The sequence below is a fragment of the Embiotoca jacksoni genome, unplaced genomic scaffold, assembly GCF_022577435.1.
Source record: "Embiotoca jacksoni isolate LCO1_2020_lvr unplaced genomic scaffold, fEmbJac1.0.p SCAF_3, whole genome shotgun sequence".
NCBI classification, from domain to species: Eukaryota; Metazoa; Chordata; class Actinopteri; family Embiotocidae; genus Embiotoca; species Embiotoca jacksoni.
Window position 1 is genome coordinate 17602213 of NW_027185381.1, and position 20923 is coordinate 17623135.

General features: G+C 43.0%; 1 protein-coding gene across 2 annotated transcripts; it reads left to right on the forward strand.

The window, feature by feature from the left end:
• Positions 1-1262: 1262 nt before the first annotated feature.
• Positions 1263-19923, forward strand: nfat5a (nuclear factor of activated T cells 5a). Of its 2 annotated transcripts, XM_069162106.1 has the most exons (12): positions 1263-1512; positions 9097-9225; positions 11677-12307; positions 12468-12651; positions 13512-13702; positions 13827-13999; positions 14273-14407; positions 14507-14559; positions 14671-14803; positions 15497-15681; positions 15773-17951; positions 18502-19923. In XM_069162106.1, exons 1-12 carry the CDS (start codon positions 1440-1442, stop codon positions 18876-18878), a joined length of 4443 nt encoding a protein of 1480 aa, XP_069018207.1. In that variant the 5' UTR covers positions 1263-1439; the 3' UTR covers positions 18879-19923. The 2 variants fall into 2 exon arrangements, with proteins under 2 accessions (XP_069018207.1, XP_069018208.1); XM_069162107.1 differs by lacking the exons at positions 1263-1512; positions 9097-9225 and adding an exon at positions 11075-11133.
• Positions 19924-20923: the final 1000 nt, after the last annotated feature.

Consider the following 20923-nt stretch of genomic DNA (forward strand, 5'->3'; position numbering starts at 1 on the left):
AAACTTTAGCTATTTTTGTCTCACCAACTTAAGGCAGGCAGACTTCATTTTTTTACACTGAATTCAAATCTAGTCTCCAAGTGTAAGATTTTTCCCTGGCCTGTATTGGCCTCAGGAACAACTAGAGGCACTCCACTTTCCTTGTTACCACTTACATTGCCGTGTGAGTGAAATGGAACAAAAAAAAACAAAAAAAAGCAAAAATTATCATTCAGAGAAAAAACAAATTTGGATTGAGCGTGCAAAAATACATTACAAAACAGGTATTGTTTTGCATGGGACAACATATTTTGTCAACCATTGTTATTAGACAATAGGGCACTTGTGATAATGAATGAATAAAGATCATTTCAAATTGATAAAAAAAAAAATGTAGCCTATAAATAGCACAATGTTCAGTTCAGTTCTTCTATTCTGTATTCAGCTTTGTAACGATGCATTTTCCAGCTAAAACAAGAGGGCTATAATATTAATAACAACGGAAATACTAGTACCTCAAGTTTGCACTGATGTAACCTACAGTATGCTCCCTAAGTAAATGTAGCCTACTTAGTTACAGTCCCCCACTGAATATAGCTAACCTATTATAGAATAGACAGAAGGTAGGTAGGCAGGTAGGTAGGTATTTACTTTATTAATCCCCGAGGGGAAATTTTTTTCGCTACAGCAGCATACAGAAGCAATAAGATAATAATAGAAATAATAGAATAAAATAAAATAATAGAATAATAGAAAAGCAATAAAATAGCAGTAAATAGCAGTAAAAAAATATAAAATGCACAGTATATACAGTACATTATATATCTATATATATTATATACAAACAAACCAAGAAACACAGTCAATGAAGAACAGGGCTTTAATAAAAAAAAATAAAAAAATAAAATAAAAAAAAAACGAGGATAAATCTCTCTCCGAGTCGCCTGGAACTGATTCAACTGGTGTCCTAATCTGTGTGCGCGACCTAAAACAAAGAAAAACAAAAATCAAGCAATATCACGACATTTATACTCTCCTCTACGACTTGGAAGGAAAACCTCGCTGTGCGCTGAACGGCGCGCCACTGCGCACGCGCCTCCGAGAAAGAGGCGGGGCCAGGCGGCGGGCCGACCAACCGTGGTCGAGTTGTGTGTGTGTGTGTGTGTGTGTGTGTGTTCGTCTCGACGTAGCACGAAACGTGTCTCCTCTCAGCGGAGACACACACACACACAACCAACGTGAGACGTGCTAGATAACGGGGTTTTTTTTTTTTTTTTTGAATTGAAAGTTTTGCTTTTGCCGACTTAAGAGTGTTTCGATGTTATACTCTGTATATTAAAACATTCCGCTTGATAAAAAAAAAAAAAAAAAAAAACAACGTTATATTTATTGGCTCCGAGCAGCCGACTCCGTTTCCACTAAAGAGTGTCCGCTTCTCCTCCCCTCGATGAAGCGCTGCGATGCCCTCTGATTTTATATCCCTCCTTAGCTCGGATATCGACCTCAATTCCCCTAAATCTCTATACTCTAAAGGTAAGATTTGACTAAAGAAAGGTTTACCGCTGATCCGTTGTGTCCTTGTTTGACAGGAAGTGATACGATTCGTCTCGATAGCTCATGTGAAGGTGCTAGCTAGGCAGCGGTTAGCTTCTTCTTTTTTTTTTTTCCCCCTGCTGTTAGCCAGACTAGCTTAGCATAGTTAGTTGGCTGCATTTGGCTTTTTTTTTTTTTTTTTTTTTTTTTTGTGTGTGTGTGTGCATTGGGGCGACTGACTGGGCTACCCGGCTGGTTAGTTAGTGGTCCGTGTCGCATGCGTAGAGGAAGCGTGGCAGGCTGGGCTTACACGACTAATCATCACGGTAATAGGTTCGATCGTGATGAGTGTGATTTTTAAAAAAATCGGGTCATTTTAGGCTGATGGCCGGTATCATGTTAAGATGCATAAATGAGCTAACTACGTGTGGTTGTCCTCCTCCTCCTTCCTCCTCCTCCCTCCTCCTCCTTGCTCCTCCAGCCACCACATTTCTAAGTGGTTTAAACGTACTTAAATGTCGGTCGGATTCTGCAGAGGTGTGCACACAATATCGCAAGGACAAAAAGAAGTAGTGCATGGCTGACCTGAGCCAGGAGTTATCCTCCTCACGGTCTCTGGTTTCACTGGAAGTATGCAGTTATTTGGCACTTCAAAGCTCGCAGCATACTATCCTGCCTGTCAGGGATTAAAAAAAAAAAAAAAAAAAGAGAGAGAGGGGCCCTCCAGTGCCAAATTGCATCTCTGATTCCGCTGCACACGTGTCAGCCAACTGTTATGTTATTATTAGGAAGGTGTTGCTGCATCATCTGCGACCAACAACGTTAACTCATGTCGTGAAGCTTGGGGGTCTGTAGACGTGTAAAGGCTTTTTTTTTTTTTTTTTTGGCTGCACTTTGGCTCCAGATCAATTCCATATCTATTTACAAGTGTGTCTGCTTCATGTGTAAAGAAACTGTGTCTGAATGTGCTACTCGACACTGGCAGCTATCACGGTTGTGGCTTATTTATGAGCAAGGCTTGTATGTTGCTCGCCGCTCTTTAAAAAGTGGAAACGCAACCTGAGATGTGTGGATTTTGCATTTTCTTAATATGTTGGTGGCTCCACATTGCTTCCCCTCCTCCCCCTGCAGTTGGACCACCTTGTCTTAAATTTTAATCCACATTTTGAACACCAGTGGGTACTGACCTAACAGTCTTAACTCGCCTGCTGGTCTCACATCTGTCTGGCTGCTATGTATAAGGGTGCTCATGAGCCAAACAGAAAGCTTTGCTCTGTGACCCTGAAATGCTCAGTTGAGACTGCCATATGGTCACCCTGTATCACAAGATGAGTGTTTATTTATATCTCGGTAATTGGGGTATGTGCTCGCTCGTGTTTGGGTCAAGGTAGCGGACATGCTCGTCAAAGATCGAGTGGGAGACCTTGTGTACAGTGTGTCGTACTGTAAGTGTGAGAGGAGACGACCGGTTGGGCTGCCAGAATAATTACATCAGTTTAGTTGGTCGTGGTTTTTTTCTGGCTCCAAATGGTGAACCGGAAAGTGAGCCATAGAAACACTAACATGTAGCAAGAAGTGCGGCGTGCGGATTATCTGGCTATTTGGGATTACCTCTGGTTTTCTGGTATCCTGAAGGTGACTTCCTTTTAACGGCTCTGGATCACCATGGTAACAGCCCAATCAGATCCCCAGATATCCCGTTATTATTCCTACTGGTCCCTGGCTGGGGCGAAACAGTTTGTAGTAAAGTGACAAATCATACAGAGCCACAGATATTTTTAGAGATCATTTGAATTGCTTTGCTGTTCCATGTGTCAACCTGGTTTTAAAAAAAAAGCTCCCAACAAATGTAGGGATAGTATATTACATAAAAAACTACATGAAAATAATAGGTACTTTATATTTGCCCAAAGAATATTTACTTCCTGGATTTCTGACAGTGTCCGTGCTTATACTGTCTTGTTTCATCACTGCAACTCAGAACATCATGAGGAGACTTTTTGATGATAATTAGAAATAAAAACGAAATGCTTTTATTATAAAAGTAATGCACTCATTGTCTAATATTTCCCATAATTATAGATGCACCATTTCATCAGATAGACCTTGTCTGTCCTGTGTTCTCTGATTAGGAGCCGAAACAACCTAACATTACTTGTAACTATTTTATGCGCATGACATATTTGTAATAGTTTGTTCAACAGATAAAACAGCAAAAATATGTTCTCTTATTTGAAAGACTTTTTCTTTTTTTAATACTTTCTGCAACTATTTACATCCTTATCCTTACTTTGATATTTTCAAATTATAGTTTTTATATCTTATTCTATTCTAGTTCTGTAATCATATCGTTTACATTTCACCAGGTGGAGTACTTTTTGCTGTGTCAAAATTTACCAGCAGGCATCACCATTTTATCTCGTATCATGTTAAGTACTTCAATCATGGTTCTGACGATGTCACTTCTTTCACATAAACACGCTCGTAGCCTCATAAGTAGTAAACAGAGCCAGGCGCTAACCAGCTGAGCCATTGGCAATTAGCTTCATGATGCCGGTTGTCCACGACAGCCAATGTTTGGCTCAGCGAAGCCAGATGACCCCAAGAGAGCTGGGCTAATGGCCGTGCCAGTGATAAACTCTGTGGTTGCTGTATATTGCATTGAAGACGTCACGGTAGTTTCAGGAAATTTTACATTTTGAGAATAGCTGGGTGAAGCCTGGAATTCATCATGGTAAATATGAAACCTGAGTTTATTTTTGTTCCTTGCGGTGCCAGAATTGAGTCTATTCATATCTGTGACTGCATCTGTTAGGCTCTGTTCACTGTCAGTCACCTAAGACATACGAGAAAAAATGACAGCTCCTCCTAGATATAATCCTTTAAAAGCAGACCGCCTCATGACTTTAAATGATGCGTGCATGTCGGTTTGTGTTTGCTTGTTCAGTGCGCCTTTTATAACTGGTTATTTTCAAACTAGGTTGACAACCTCAAAACTTGTTTTAGATAGGTCAAAATACATATGGGATGCATTACTGCCGCAGCAGTTGGAGCCCCTCATGTGTTAGTATACATGTGGACCATAAAGCAACCCATAGTTTTTTATCCGATTTTTTTTTTATATACAATGGAGGACAGAAACTGCCAAAAATAACAAATATTCCTTTCTTTCTTTCTTTTTTTGTTTTTGTTTTGGTCCTCCATACCACAATCTTTAAAGGCTGATAAAGATTATAGACTGTTTCCCAAGTTGCAACTGTGTTTTCTGTGCAGGTAGCTGTCAGGCTGCCATCTTTGTTTTCATTTGGAAACAAAGGTGCAATTTGGAAATTGAAACGGTTGGAATCTTCAACAACTGTAAGTGTTTTTCTGGGTTATTCAAGTATTACTGGTTAAAATCAAAGGTTGGTTGTGTGACTCAAATATATGCCAGTACATCAAGGGCACAAGCTGGGGGCTACCATTAATGTATCTTTGGGGGCGATGTACACTACATTTGTTTAGATTTGAGTTGAGATTAGTTTATGCACCTAATGCGCATTAGCAAAAACAGGCACAAAAAAAACGAGACTAAAAGAAAATCAAATACAGTTTGTAGCCATTCCTTTGATTAATTTCAGTTTCAAGGTAAATGGAGTTGGTGTAAAGGGCCAAAAATGGCATTCTTTGTGGTTGGAGTGCAGTGAGTTGCTCCTTTGTCTGCTCTCTGGCTTCAGCATATCGTTATGTGTTCAAGAGTGTAATTGAAGCAGCTATTGTTGGGCACTGAGATGCATTCTTGGTCTGCATATTTTTTTATTTGCAACAAAAACATGGCCCTCATGAATTGTCAATTCATCTTTCATCCCCCTTCTTAGCCCCAAGCCAGCTGCAAAGAATAAAAATGGACTAGTGGCCTTGCCATTTGGCAAAACCTTTAAAGCATGTGTAATGTGAGCAGTGCATAACTATGAGATGATGTAATTTAATTGTTCTAAGTGTAGGTTAAAGTCATTCCACCGCCTGGCTGGCGAGTCTATTCCGGCCCTCTTTCTAGGCACACTCTGACCAGCTTGTAGATCTGCGTATATAAATTTATACATATATCATTAGATTTCTGAAATGCCATTTGAGACAAACACCAAAATCCTTTCCAGGAACACTACCAGTGTCCAGAATTCTCTTGGGAACAGAAGGGGGAGTTAAACTTCTTTTCAACTGAAGCTCATCTGAGAGTCAGGATTATAGTATGTTCTCTTGTTATGTAAGTCTTAAGACTCTCTTAATCACACAAGGAGATAATTAGATTAAAATGCTTACATTTCAAAGTAAGGCCACTTCTCCAAGATTCTGTGTTTTTGGATACTCTGTGTTGTGTACTGTAAGTACCCCTGAAGAAGGTCCTTATTCTGTCCACAAAGTATGAGAAAACAAATAAACATACTTCAAGTTAGAGTCTCAAACATGATGTAACGTTAAAATGGAATATCAGAAACCTTCAACTTCTCCTTGTGTGCTGTTGTTACGGTTGTTTGTTCTCTGTGCAGCTGTATGACAACAACTTTGGGCTTCCTCCCTCGGGCTCAAACATGTTTGTAGAAACTTGTTTGTATTCAGTGCGTTCTCTGAAGTATTGTTTTGATAAACTGAGTGTAGGCAAAGCCTTGTTAATAATTAGAGCTGCTGTTGGCAGAAAAATTATCTGTAACACTTTTGATAACCAAATAATTTTCCTCATTTTTCAGAGCAAAGATGTCGAATATTTCTAGTTTCAATGCCTCTTTTTTTATATATATATTTGATGGTACACTACATGTCTTTGGAGTTTGAACTGGTTGACAAATCAAGACATTTGAAGACATCACTGGTCTGTGGGAAATCAAAACCACCATTTTTCACTATTTACTGTCATTATCGTGAAAATGAAAATAATGAAAGTGTTTAATTGCTGCCCTGGTGATTATTTCTGTTGATTATTTTTCCTGAATTCTCCTCTTGCACAGGCTACAGCACACAGTCTGTATACATATATACAGACAGTGTTTTGCATGCTGCTCCCTCCCAGGGTTTGGCTGATCAGTGTAACCAAAACATTGAATACAATCCAGACGAGGCATTGGCACACTCAAATAAAGACACTGACCGAGCATCAGTGTGATAATGAATTTGTGTGAGCACTGATTATCCATCATATATGTTTAAGATCATTTGAGTAAATATTATATACAACTATACTAAACATTTGTGCGCATGAAAACACATATACTGAATGTGGGGTAGAAAAACAATATTGACATCATTGATATTGACTTTTATGGATGATAAACTTTGTGGGAGTTATTTTTCTTTACTGACACTAGAAAATGCCTCTGATCTTATAAAAATCCTTTCTGTAGGTTTCCCATCATAATCAAATCCTTGATGCCTTAACATCACTTTTGTAATTTTTTTTTTAGGTTGGTACATTTGTAAAGCTCTGAATTTCATTATTCAGATTTTCAGTTTGATGAACCTTCTGCTCCACTGGACTAAAGAGTTTATGTACAAAGTTTATTTCTGATCAACAACAATTTACCTCCACTGTTATATTTATGAATAGCTTTACTGATGAGTGCCTTTGTCTTGATGAAACACACATGAACAATGAGCTTTTTTTATTTATTTAATTTTTTTTACAGTTTACTGATTTTCTGTTGTTGTTCTGGAGTGCTCTGCAACCTGCGAGCACTCGGGGAGAGCGAATGATTTATGCCCCATTCAGACCAGCGCACTGAGCACAGTGACACGCTTTAACCCACTGTTGACTCATTTTGATCGGGTCAATACATGTCATCCAACCTGACTTCGTGACACTCCTACCAGTCTGGGACAGAAGATGCTCAGCTCGGTGAACAGTCTTTTCTGTTCGTTATTCTGTATGATGTAATGTGCCTCTGCTGTTCGGCAGTAGGATGTCGTGTTCCTACTGATGTATGCAGTGCGAGTCATAACATTTGTTCATATGTGACTTGCTGCTGTAGGTCCTATGCAGTTTTGAACACGTATTCAGTAGACCTACATCATACACGCCTCTCCTGTGTGAAAACGACTGAGGTCATGTCGGGTTTCCAGCCAGTCTGTAATACAGCCAGCAACAAAGACTCACTTTCTTCGCACAAAGAACAACAGACGAAGATAGAGGGATATTGTGAGGCTCATGCACACTTTGAAGTTTGCTTTAAGGCCACATTAAAGTTTATTATATAAGCCTTTGTCCAAGACATCCAGATTTATGGAGATGGTTTTCTTTGCTAAACTTATTTTTAAAAGCTGTGTAAATACACCGAGTTGATGTGTTTGGTTTAAAGGGATAGTTCACAGAAAATGAGACGGTTATTGACAATACTCTCGTCACTGAAAGATACTTTAGTTTTCTACCTGCGTGGGACACTGGCACTTGGGAGATGTGTTTGTGCTGCAACAGGATCTACTGCAATCGATAGAAAGTTTTGTTGTATTTTTAAAGCCAATATTCCTTTAAGACGTAGGCCAGCGAATAAGCAAAAGAACATGGAGTGTGCTTCCATCTCAGTGCTGTCTGTGTCGAACTGCTGTGCGGTGTGTGGTTCTTTGTGTGAACTCTGGTGACGTTGTGTTGCCGCTCCCTCGGCAGCATCGTCGACGTCACAGAAGTGTGAGATCGTGTGTCTTGTCAGCTTCATCATTCTGCTGGTGCCGAGTCATAGCCAAGTGTCAGATGACTACTACACATGCTGGGCACTGCCGATGCACAGCTGAAATATCCCTGTCCGGGTGTTGATAGGTGTCTGTTTCTTAGCAACCAGAGTATCTAATCACGTGTTTATCTGCCATCAAATATGGTTTATTCCAGTGTGGCTGCAGTGGTTCGTTATGTCTTTGGGGAATCATGGGCCATCAAATATCGCCACGTCTCTGGGTTTTATTACACTCAACGCCAAGGGAGGCTAATTTAGTTTGTCATAAGATACCGTGTGTTGTATTAATGTTGACTGCAGAATTCTTTTGGCGATGTGGGAGGATTTCTGGTCATGAGACTCGGGTGGAAATAACAAGCAACTTGAGTGATACATAGTAGTGGTTCTGTTATTTCCAACAGGATTGCAATAGTGGAAGTGAAATTGACTGTTAACTCAATTACTTTTTGTGGAAAAAAATGTAAAACTTTATTGACTACATCAGTTGTAGTTGTATTGCATTTCAAGGCAGTGCTGCATTAGCTTTCATTTTAGGCCCAGATAGAAGCAAGCAGCCTTATGCGACCCTTGTCGTCCTGTATTGTGCATCGTAAGTTAATAGTACTGTATGCTTGGTATTTAAAGGGTTAAACTGTGACTGCACCAGTTTGTGTAAACTAACAGCAGAGGCAGATGTTGTTTTGCAATTCTGCCATGATGGTAGCTAATTTGAGCTGGTCCCACTATTCCTGAACAGATGTTAGGGGGGCCTGCTTAGAAGTATCTCCACCTGAGAGGAGAGGATGTGAATTGTTTGTAGCTACTTGGTCCTGCAATAATAATAAAGTAACAATAATCTCATCTATGTTTTTCAGAAACTAATTTATCTTCTCCTGTTCATCCATGGCAGAGTCAGTATATGACCTCCTCCCAAAAGAGCTCCAGCTCCAGCCGCCGTCCACCGAGACAGACCCACCCACCATGAGCCAGAAGAGTGGGGGAGAGGCGGGACCTCCGCCCTCTGCAGCCCTGGCCTCAGGTGAGCTACCTGCCCAGCTTATGAACACCATGATCTGGGATCAGTTTCTCCAGAACAAACTATTCCCCAAGTCAGCAGGGGTGACGAAACTGATATGGCCTTGTATGAATGTCTGGGGGCAACTTCACCCTTTCATCTGATCCTGAGGCAATATTTGTGATGAAAAGAGATCATACACTAGTATAGTATTTATTTTTAAATCAAAAGTATTTCAATACTGCTCACATTATATTAGATGTTTTTTTTATATTTCACTTTGATATATTGGCGGGTTTCCTTGTTCTACACACAGTGGTACTGAATGAAGGGTGGGGGCCGAGTGTTAAAGCCCAACTGGACTTGAGCTGAATTAGGAACCGTTAGTTTATCCATTATTGTAAAGAATCAATCTTGTTGTGTTGATGGGCCGGTCCGTTAGCTTCCTTGACACTGTCACTGTTTGGTGACCACGTTAGACACTTTAGTGTGACATACACTACATGTTATAATCCAGGCAGCAGCATGGGAAGAGGCACTGCTTACCTTGACTCTCTGTGTTTGGACTTTGATATTCACCCAAACTGCAACTCCAACGAGTACCTGCAGCTCATCACCCAACCAGTTCACTTTATACAACTGAAGTGAAAAAAAGAGATAAAAAAGAAAAGTGGTTTTTTTTTTGTTTTTTTTTTTTTTATAAATCATTAGGTTTCATTTCACACAAAGCTCAGTTAATATCTACCTAACCCATCCAATGCTAGTGTCAGTGACTGTGATTTAACTTTCTCTTTGCAAGAATAGTCTTGGTCTGTATTTACTGGACAGGATTCCTCTGAATAACAGCTCCAGAAATGCTGAGTTTGCATTAACAGCATGCTAACATAGCTTGTTTTTTATCATTTCACTCTTTTTTTTTTCCTCTCTTTTTTTCTCTCTTTTTTTTTTTTTGATGCTTGTGCTTAATGTTTTTTTTTTGGCACGTGGCTTTTTAGGCAGCTAAAATCAGGCTGGTCCAGCTTTAGAGATGATGCTGATCCAGATACCGTCCTTCGGCTTAAGCAGTCATCTCCGACATCGCCTGTGTTACCACATTATATTGTATCATGATATGATGTGTCGCATAACACAACATACTTTTCTTTCTTCTTTTTTTTTTTTATAAAACAACGAGAACACCTTATCTCATTTGATGCAGCACGTCTCTCTGAGGATGTCAGTATAGCATGGTGTGGTTTTAGAAGGCCTTAACAAGGGCTTAAAGCAGAAGCAGCCAGCGCTCATTTCTAATTCACACATACTTCAATACACACTTATACAACAGAAGGTCGTCTGTTTGAGCTTGCAGCTAAATGATTAATCGACCGCCATGTTTCAAAGAAGCTGACATTTTCAGTGATTACGAAGGTTCTGTCTCTTCATGAAAGAGTGAAGTTGCCCCTAGCAATCGTTGGACTGTCTTTTTAAATATCATTTAGCAAACGAAATGTGGTCTGATCTTGGATCATGGTTCACGGCAGCCAGCATCAGCTATAACTGTAAGAGATTCTAGTCTTGAGTTTCATCTAAAGAGCGAACTAACTGGTCAACAAGTCATGTTGGAGAGAGCGCTTTTGTTAACGCTACCTTTTCCCTGTCCTGTGTGACTCAGCAGGCCCTAAGCAGTGCTGATCAAAAGCATGACTACTGTAATGTCCTTCAGATCATCATTAACCAAATACACGTGCTTCAAAGTGTCTAGAAATAATGAACTTCAAAAGTTACTCCTTCCTTCAGTATATTAACTCATCCAATTTACTGATTGACAGAAGTTGAGTCTTGAATGATCAGCTCTCTTGTTGCTCATTGGCTGTCTCGTTTTTATTGCAGGAAGTTCCCTCTGAGGCAGGGAGTGTCTGCATATAAAATGGTCTGCAGTTCACTGCTCCATAGGTCAGAGGCTTGTTTATTCTGTCTCCATGGCTACGCTCAGTCCCAACCAAATCTTCCAATTGGCATGCGCAAACTACTGTTTACTACTGAATGCACATTGCACAAACTGTACTGTAACCCTGGCAAATTTAATTTGGCGCCACATTCTCAGCTTGCAAATTTGGCTGTACAAGAAAGTTTGACCAGATTTTGTTATGTTTCTTTCTGGCAATGTGTATGTAACAATTTGTAGCTTGCTTTTGTTTTTGTAAACAAAGCATGTCAGTTTTGTCACATTGATTTTAATTGAGAGGTTTTGTAGGAATCAAAACATTGTGGGACCTATAGTACCCTTCTCAACTTTAACTTCAGAACATTTGATCAATGCTTGACATCTCTCGCATGCACAGTGAGAGCATATAACCCACATACTGATGAAATTAGAGTTGGGAAGAGGGGAAATCAATACAAATCATGCACAAATTCAGCTGCTTGAATGGGACTGCTAGCCTGCTCTGTGCTGAACATCTGTCCTAACTTCTTTATCTGTATATACTACTACAGATGCCACCTCTTCCACCTCCAGCCCCTCCGCCTCATCCTCCCTGGCCATGGGAGTTCCATCCACTGGCCCCTCTACCTCATCCTCAGACCACCTCAAGGTTGCCCAGCATCTCCACTCCACCGGAGGGGATGGAGCTGGAGCTTCAGAGATGCAAGGTATGGAGGGTGGCGTATCTGCCCCCAGCAGAGGCAACAGTGGAGCAGTAACCGCAGCAGGAGATATAGGGTCAGGAGTGATGTCAGGGCTAGGAGTCCAGCAGCCTCAAAACACCCCATCAAAGCGACGGCCTGTGTTGAGCATATCCCCGCCACCTGAGGACCTATTTGATGAGAGTCAGATGTCTTGCCAAGAGGAACCCACCGCATCGGGTGCACCAGGTCCAGACTCGGAGCATAGCAGCAGCATGTGGGCTGATGATTCCGTCTCCAACTTCAGCTTGATCAGCTCCATCTCCTACAACGACAACACAGAGGTACCACGGAAGTCTAGAAAACGCACCCCTCGCCAGCGGCCTGGCCCCAAGCCTGCTCCTCCAGAGGACAGCATGGATGTGTTCGATGCTGACAGCGCCAAGGCCCCTCACTTTGTCCTATCCCAGCTGGGCACTGACAAGACGAGTCCCATGGCCAGGTGGGGTGACCATTGTCCAACGCAAATTCTGTCACTTTTAATCAGAGTACCTCTGCCCCCCTGTAGGGATACTGTAAAGGTCATTTCATTTGATTTTGTCTGGGGTGATTCCATCTCTGGATGTCATACTAATGTCATTGTCATTTTTGTTGCCCTGCAGCTCTCATGAGTCAGGGACTGCAGTGAAAGGTGGGTCACTGTGTACTCAGTTCCCCCAGAGGAGTGATGGGAAGGAGTTAAAGATCCTGGTGCAGCCAGAGACCCAGCACAGAGCTCGCTATCTGACCGAGGGCAGCAGAGGTTCTGTCAAAGATCGCACACAGCAGGGATTCCCCACTGTCAAGGTTTGACTGCAAATGCCACCAGCTGCGCTTCTTAACACGGGGGGGGGATATCAACACCTGAGGTGGTAAAGCTGAATACGGCCAAATATATACAGAGCACTGAGTGTGGAGTTCTGTGCGCGACAAGAGAATATCATGCCAGTGCAGACACACCACAATTATTCATTCCAACCACTACCCGTAAGCAAATTTCTTCCGAGTTACATCAAAAGCTTGTTTTTACAATACCAATGCCAATATTCAGAGAGCAACACTTGAAAACCTATCTTTACCTGTTGCTGATAAACCCAAATAGGGAATAGCGCATGCCTTATATTCAATGATAAGGCACTTATCCCACGACTGATTAAATTGAGACTGTGGTTCTACTGTGTTTAAACTATGAAGCAGTCAATGAAATGAACCTGAAATTCATCAGTGCACATGTACTGTTTGATATCAAGGTAGGTAGGTAGGTAGTTACTTTATTAATCCCCAAGGGGAATTTTTTTTTTTTTTGCTACAGCAGCATTTATAGATACAGGAAAGCAGTAAAATCACAGTAAAAAAAAAAAAATATATATATATATATATCAACTGGAAAGAAATTCTAGAACGTTTATTGTCGAACAAATGAATGTCATAAATTTCTCATCCTTATGTATCATGAGATCCATTCACGGAGTAAATCGACCTGGCTCTTTTAATGCATTACATTAAACTTATGAGTGTGCATGTTGTTTTTGTACATACTCATTACTAGATATGGATGCTTCTTTGTCTATTACTGGGCTTAAAACTAGTTTTATCGGTAATCGTGTCATGTTTTCTAATATTTGTGACGGTCAAGCTGTTCATACATTTTTTTCCCCTGCCCACAGTTGGAGGGCGTCAGTGAACCAGTTGTGCTGCAGGTGTTTGTAGCGAATGATGCAGGCAGAGTGAAGCCTCACGGTTTCTACCAGGCGTGCAGAGTGACAGGACGCAACACCACTGCCTGCAAGGAGGTGGACATCGAGGGCACCACTGTTATCGAGATCTCTCTGGAGCCCAGCAATGACATGACACTCGCGTAAGCTTAATTTTTCATGGATAATTAAAGAGCTGGTCATTTTTACAGTGTTGATGTCGAAGGACTACACGTTGTGCTTTTGTATATTTATTTCCTCCTTCCCCGTGCTGTCTTGTTTCTATAGGGTGGACTGCGTGGGAATTTTGAAGCTGCGTAATGCAGATGTGGAGGCCCGTATTGGTGTGGCAGGATCCAAAAAGAAGAGCACACGTGCCAGGTTGGCCTTCAGGGTCAACATCCCCCAACCTGATGGATCAGTCCTTACTTTACAGGTCCCCTCATCGCCCATCCTCTGCAGTGAGTAACTTAAGACTCAACATGAATTCAAAATCAAGTAGAAATGCTACACGGGTAACAACCGGGCCCCCCACGGCAGAATGACGGGGATTTTGTGTTACTTCTGATTTGCGGTGTTTCGTTTTTATCAAAGCGTTTCCTATAAAAGTCACAAAATTCTATTTTGTCTCATCAGTTCGTAGAACTTCTGTTTCTGTTTCAAATGACCTTATACAAACACTAACCCAGATGTCATGCGAGTTCTGACTGATTGACTCTTCTGTCATTCTCCAGCCCAGCCAGCAGGAGTGCCAGAGATCCTGAAAAAGAGTCTTCACAGTTGTTCAGTGAGAGGAGGAGAGGAGGTTTTCATCATCGGAAAGAACTTCCTCAAAGGAACCAAAGTTATTTTTCAGGAGAACATTGCAGGTGTTGAATCCAGATTGATGTTATCAGTGTTGTCCTTGTTTTTGCGTGTAAACCCCTGATGGATGGAAAGATAAACAATGTTTGTTGTTAAATTTGTAGATGATAATTCCTGGCGAGCCGAGGCAAAGATTGACATGGACCTATTCCATCAGGTAAATGCAAGTGAATAACATAACATGAACTGCTGTATCAGACCTGCCTGCTTTCACTGGCCTTACTGTTCCTGAGATTTGACTGAAAATGTAATCTCTAATGTTTTCCAGAATCATCTGATAGTAGCGGTCCCTCCGTTCCACAACCAGTCAGTCACTTCTCCCGTTTCTGTGGGAATCTTTGTGATGACCAACGCTGGTAGATCACATGACGCTCAGCCCTTTACCTACACTCCAGACTCAGGTACACAAACTAGCTCTTGCACAGAGCATATTTAAAAATGTTCATGGGGTTATTCTCTTTTGAATTGAGAGGAGCCCTCTTAATCGGCTATGTCATAAGAAGTGTAGAAACGGTTAACGTAATACCATTTTTAAGATACTGTGACCATATGCATAAAATATTACCTACCGACGATGGCTTTATAAATCAACATCTTGACTTTTTTTCACTTGCAGATGCATTTAAAGATTTCCAGAATTCATCAATGACTTGTAACAGAAACTTAAATGACAATACACCCATAGAAGTCAATACATTTTATCGACAAATCCAGCTGCTGATTAAAGTGTTGCACTCACAATCTCTGCTGCCATTACTGCTGCGACATGATGGAATTCAACACATTTACACTGACGGTGAAAGCAAAGATGTTGGGGTCAAATGAAAGTCGCTTAATATGTGCTCAGAATGCTACAAGACTTTACTGGAGATTTCCTTCAGTGAAATATATTTCATGGAATCGGAGGCTTGTGGCTTTTTCTTCGTTTTTAGCTAATTTAAAGTCTTCAGCTGGTAGGGCCACTCTTTGAAGGTATAGTTTGGTATAGGTACTCTGTATAACTAGTCTATACTTGAGCTTGAGGTATAAACTTGAAACAGATGCGTTGTCTTCTCACAGTCACAGCTGTCCTGTGTTTCCACTCTTGTCCCCAGCTGATAACTCAAACGTCCGGACAGTTAAAACAGAGGGGCCCTCCCTGGTCAAAACCTGTATATTTGATGGCCAGATCAAATCTATGTCATCTGAGCAAACTGACTGCTCTGGCCAGCCCTCCAAACGTCAAGAGGACACACCAATGGAAGTGTCTAGCAATCCACCACCCACAGACGTCTTCAAAGTGAGATACCATCCATTTTCAAAAAAGACAAATCAAAATATCTATTTGAGAAATGCACTTGGTAACATTTTTGCTTCCCTTCTTTTCGTAGCCTGCCCCTGACCCTCTCATCGCAGTGCAGCAGACCCTGGAGCTCAGCTCTAGTCCTCATCCAGGTGGTGAGACCTTTCAAAGCCCAATGCCCCTACAACCTGAAGATGTGGAGCTTCCCCAGGTTCCACCTGTCTTCCCTAGCCTGGAGACCCTCAGCAACATACAGAAGCAAGACATTGCCCCCACAACCTCCTTTCCAGTGGCAGGAGACACCACAATTCCGCCAGTGACACCAGAGGTCCCTCAGCAATTCCTCAGAGACCCTCAGGAAAGCTTGCCTCCTGACAGTTCTAATAACAGTGGAGGGGTCGTGGTTGTGGCCATGCCCCAGATAGCAGCTCCCCCTCAGCAACAGCCACAACAGTCACAGGTTCCTCTGTTCCCACAGGAAGGAGTGGCCCAACTGGAGAGGGCAGTAAGAGAGCTTCAGGCTGGAGGTAACACCACACTACAGCAGGTGTTGGAAGCAGCTGTTGCCCAGCAGCAGCAGCAGCAGCAGCAGCAGCTGAACTCTGTGCTGTACAGCCCCACACCCTCTGCAGACTCCCTTCAGCAGCATGTCCAGGAGAACATGAACAGCCTTAGATTGGGAACTACAGACAATACGCTATCTGCACAGCAACAGCTACAGCTACAACAGCAACAGCAGATACAACAACAACAGCAGCAGCAGCAGCAACAACAACAACAACAGATCCAGCAGCAGTTTCAACAACATCAGCAACTGCAGCAACAGCAACAAATCCTTGGAAACCTTCAGCACCAACAACAGCACCAACACTTACAGCAACAACAGCAGCAAGTCCTCAGCAACATGCAGATCCAACAACAACTTATATTACAGCCGCCAGACCAACAGCAACTGCAGCAACAGCAAATCATGGAGAATATTCAACAGCAGCAACAACAGATGCAGCAAAATCAGCAACAGCAAGTGCTTAACAATATCCAACTGCAGGATCAGCAACAGCAGAATCAAATCCTTAGCAATTTACAACAGCATCAACTGCAACAGCAGCAGCAAAGTCAAGCACTGAGCAACCTACAACAGCAACAGCAACTCCAAGAACAGCAGGTGTTGGAGCACCTTCAGGCGGAGCTGCTCCAGCCCCAGATCCACTCCTCCCCCCAAGTACAGCAACCGGTCTCCCTCCTTCAACAGGCTGGGGAACTGCTTACCATCCAGACCAGCTTCCCAACACAGCCTCCATCCCACACATCTCCCCCACAACAACTCTTCCAGTCTCCCAGACCGCTGGCTGAAACCCAGGGCTCCCAGCAGCAGGTTCAAGCTGCCCTGCTCCAGAATACACTGACTGTTCTCACCAGTGGAAGTCTGAGCTCGGAGCAGCAGTCCACAGCGTCAACGCTATACCTGTCCCCAAACCCTCAACCCCAACAACAGCCGCAGCAGCAGCTGACATTCATCTCCTCCATGGAGACATCTACGGGCCAGCCTCAGTCAGTCGCAATGTTTCAGAACCAACCCCAAGCTCAGCTTTCCCAAATGCAGCAGCAGAGCACTCCCATGGAGCAGCAGCAATCTCCACAGCAGAACCAACAACAGCCACCACAGCTGCCGATGGGCCAGCAGGGCTCCATATTCCAAAGTATACCAAATCACTCACAGGCCAACCCTGTGCCCCAGAGCCAACTCTCACAACCCCAGCAAGCGGGTCTGCTTCTCTGCACCACGGAGCTGAACCCGCAGACTATTCCCCAAGCGATTCTCTTCAGCACGCAGACCCAGGGCCCTTCCCCTATGGGGAGCATTAACGTTGGAATCCAGCAGCCAGACCCAGCAGAGCCCATGTCCTTCCAAGACCAGAGCTCCTCTGGCAACAACTCGACATCAACTGAGAACCAACAGCAGAGTCTATTCCAGGAACAGCAGCCAATGCAAGTGGGCCCAAGCTCCAGCCGCGTCCCAAGCAGTCAACCTGTGGAGCTGTTCTTGCCACAGACGTCTCTATCCAGTCTGCAAAGCACTATTGGCTCACAGGAGCTGAACAACCAGGCTCCAGCCCCTGGCACGACTATCTTTGTGGTGCAGGGTGGTGTGGGTGTGGTGCCCAGCCCCGGTCAGCAGCCCCCGGAGCAGCTTTTCCAAACAAGCGTGGGTGGCAGCGTGGCTCCACAAGGACAAGCCAACCTGTTCGTTTTTGGCATCCAGAATGGTAAGATGATTTTGGTAATCTTCACCTCTAAAGTACAGTAAACAGTGAATCACAGTTAAAGGTTCAGTGTGAAAGATTTATGGGGATCTATTGACAGTAATGCAATATAATATTCATTATTATGTTTGCATTAGTGTAAAATCAACTGAAACCAAGAGTCTTTGTGATTTGGTCTCCCCAGAATGAGCACTTCCTATCTATATAAACGAGTCCTCTTTTCACAGTCGGCCATGTTGCAGCACCACGTTTCTGCTGTAGCCCAGAAGGAACAAACCAAACACTGGCTCCAGAGAGGGACTTTCTTGGAAGCGGAGGGCGAAGCAAGGGGCATTTAGTTAGTCTAGTATTTAGCAGCCTCATTGTTCAATGCCACTAAATCCTACAGGTTGCATCTTTTAAGTAACTGTTAAATTGTTGTTTTTCTGAAGCCGGCGGTACTGTAAATGCGCTACCCCATTTTTATGTGCCCAAATGCTTCCTGAGTCGCCGCAGCGTATACTTTACAAACCGTTTGATTACAGGGATTATTGGCCTTTTCTCTTCCTCCCAGACTCGTCGCAGCTGCTCAGTTCTGCCGGACCCACCCTGCCGGCTCAGAGCCAGGCCCAGAACTCCAGTCACATGCAGCCTCTGTTGGATCAGCCCATGGCCCGAGCTGCGTCCCCGATGCCAGCCACCATGCACGGCAACTTGCAGAACACTCTTCAGGCACAAATGCAGACCAGCCTAGAGAATGCAATGCAGACGAACACACAAACGGCGCTGCAGTCCAGTTTACAGGCAACCATCGAAACGAGCCTGCCGACTCCGATGCAGACCAGTCTGCAGATACAGAGCAGCTTACAGAATCAATTGCAGGCATCTATATCTGCATCGTCTAGCATGGATAAAATTGAGGACCTACTGGAAAGCCTACAGAAGCAGTGATAAACGTTTTGGACCACGTGGGCACTCAGGAGAGTGAGTGATATGTAGCCGAGTCATCCATCCGGGAATCAACAAATAGAATGGCGAAGCGATCGGTTTTGCGTCAACGCCACAAAACGTAGAAAATTTTAAATATTTAAAAATCAAATGCCCCTCTTACTGAAAACCCAAATTATTAGCTGTTGTAACTTTGTTTTTATGAAATATTTATCATTAATTATAGCCTCCGTCCATCTATTGTTCTTGAATTGATGAGTCCGCCTTTGTTATTACCCCTCTTGCAGGATCAGAGAGGCCTGTAATAACTGCTTTATCCATCATTCTCATAAAATGCAGTGTTTTGTTGTCAAGTGTTTTAATAATGTGAGCCTAAGAGATGATGATGATGATGATGATGATGATGAGGAAAAACCTACCAGGTTTGGTGGAAAAACTGAAAAGGGATAAAGAATGTCAGCAAGAGGGAAACGGGAATAGTAAAATGATGAGAGTAGTCCGGAGGAGCAGGCAGAGTAGATAAAGCAGCCCGCTATGGAGTGAATATCAGATTGCACACAAGTGTCGGGTAAAGGCCGAATCTCATTTTGTGAGTGTGTAAGACTCCGAGCCTTCACCTCACTTTTGAGTAGTGGAGGGTGCGAGTTGCGTTCGTGTCTTTTCATCACGTGGAGTGACGGTTGAAACGGGAGATTACCCCGTCATCGTGTTACATTTTAGCCTGGCTCCGCCAACCCGTTAACTCGGGAGCATCCGACCAGGCGGTGATTCAATTCTAGAAACACGGTTAAGGTTCTGAAGGGCGAATCAGTCGGCGTGGTCGCTACACGCGATCACCTTTTTAAATGTTGAGCGATTGTTTTCTAAACGCAGCTCCACCGGTGTCGGCGGTGGTACGGCTCGGCGAAGCGATACGAACAGCCGCAGCAACCCCGGCAAATACGGAGGAATTGAAGCCGGAGCGAAAGCGGTGCGCGCGCATTTTTTTTAGTCTAAAAAAAGTCTTCGGGTGGGTATTTACTGTAACGGTGTTTCACTCTGCACACACTGGGGGGGGGGGGGGGGGGATTTCTATTGTTTACAGCTTGGTGAGTTACAGTGCACAACACTCAGTGGTCAATGCTGATTGGTTAAAAGGCTGCTCCAAAAGTTTTCAAAATCAACCCGAGGACCGCGGCCATTGGTACGCCACGACTGGAAACGATCCTCAGCGGAGCCCGGCCACATCTATTCACAAGGTGAATTCGGCGTCTGGTAACACCCACAGCTACGCTGCATCCAATCGATTTAAACTTCTTTCGCCGTGGGGAATATAAGCTTTTTTTTTCTTTCTTTCTTTTTCTTTAGAAATTAATCAAACGTTGTGTGCGCATGTCAACAACTTGACTAAAATCTACTCTAAGAGTACAGATTATCAGAATGTAGAATTCTTTGTAGAATAATGTATTCGTGTTTTGCAGGGCAACGTGTCGATGGGAGTCGGCAGTTAAGCGGTCTCCGCGATATCGACATAAATTGCGGCATCGGGACGTTCTGTTACTGTTATTGCCCTCCGAGCACTGAAAGAGAAGGGGATATTACACACTCACAAATGAGATTCAACCGAATGAATAATGTGACTGGCCGTTGTTTTAGCACCCCCGCAGTGTTTTCATAATGTCAAGGCCTCATCGTGAAATTTGAAATAGCATTCAACTATGTAGTGTGTGTGTGTGTGCGTGTGTGTATCTTTTTGCTTTGAAGTTTGAAGTTGGTAACCTTCACCAGTTCAACGTGGATACAGAGAAACTTTCCACTAGTGAAAGTGGAGTGTCGTGTGTGGTTTTATAAACATTTTATCTCAAGCACTTTATAACCTCTTTTGTGTAACCTGCTAATCCTTATATCCATCCACAGCTCTCTGCTGACCTAGCTGAATTTGTACTCTGAAACGTCCAATTAAAATACAAGAAACAAAAAACAAAACAAAAAACAACAACAGAAGGCAGTTGTCTTTGTAAAAGTAAATACATCTTAACCAAGCATTTTTACATTTTCTCATGTCAGAA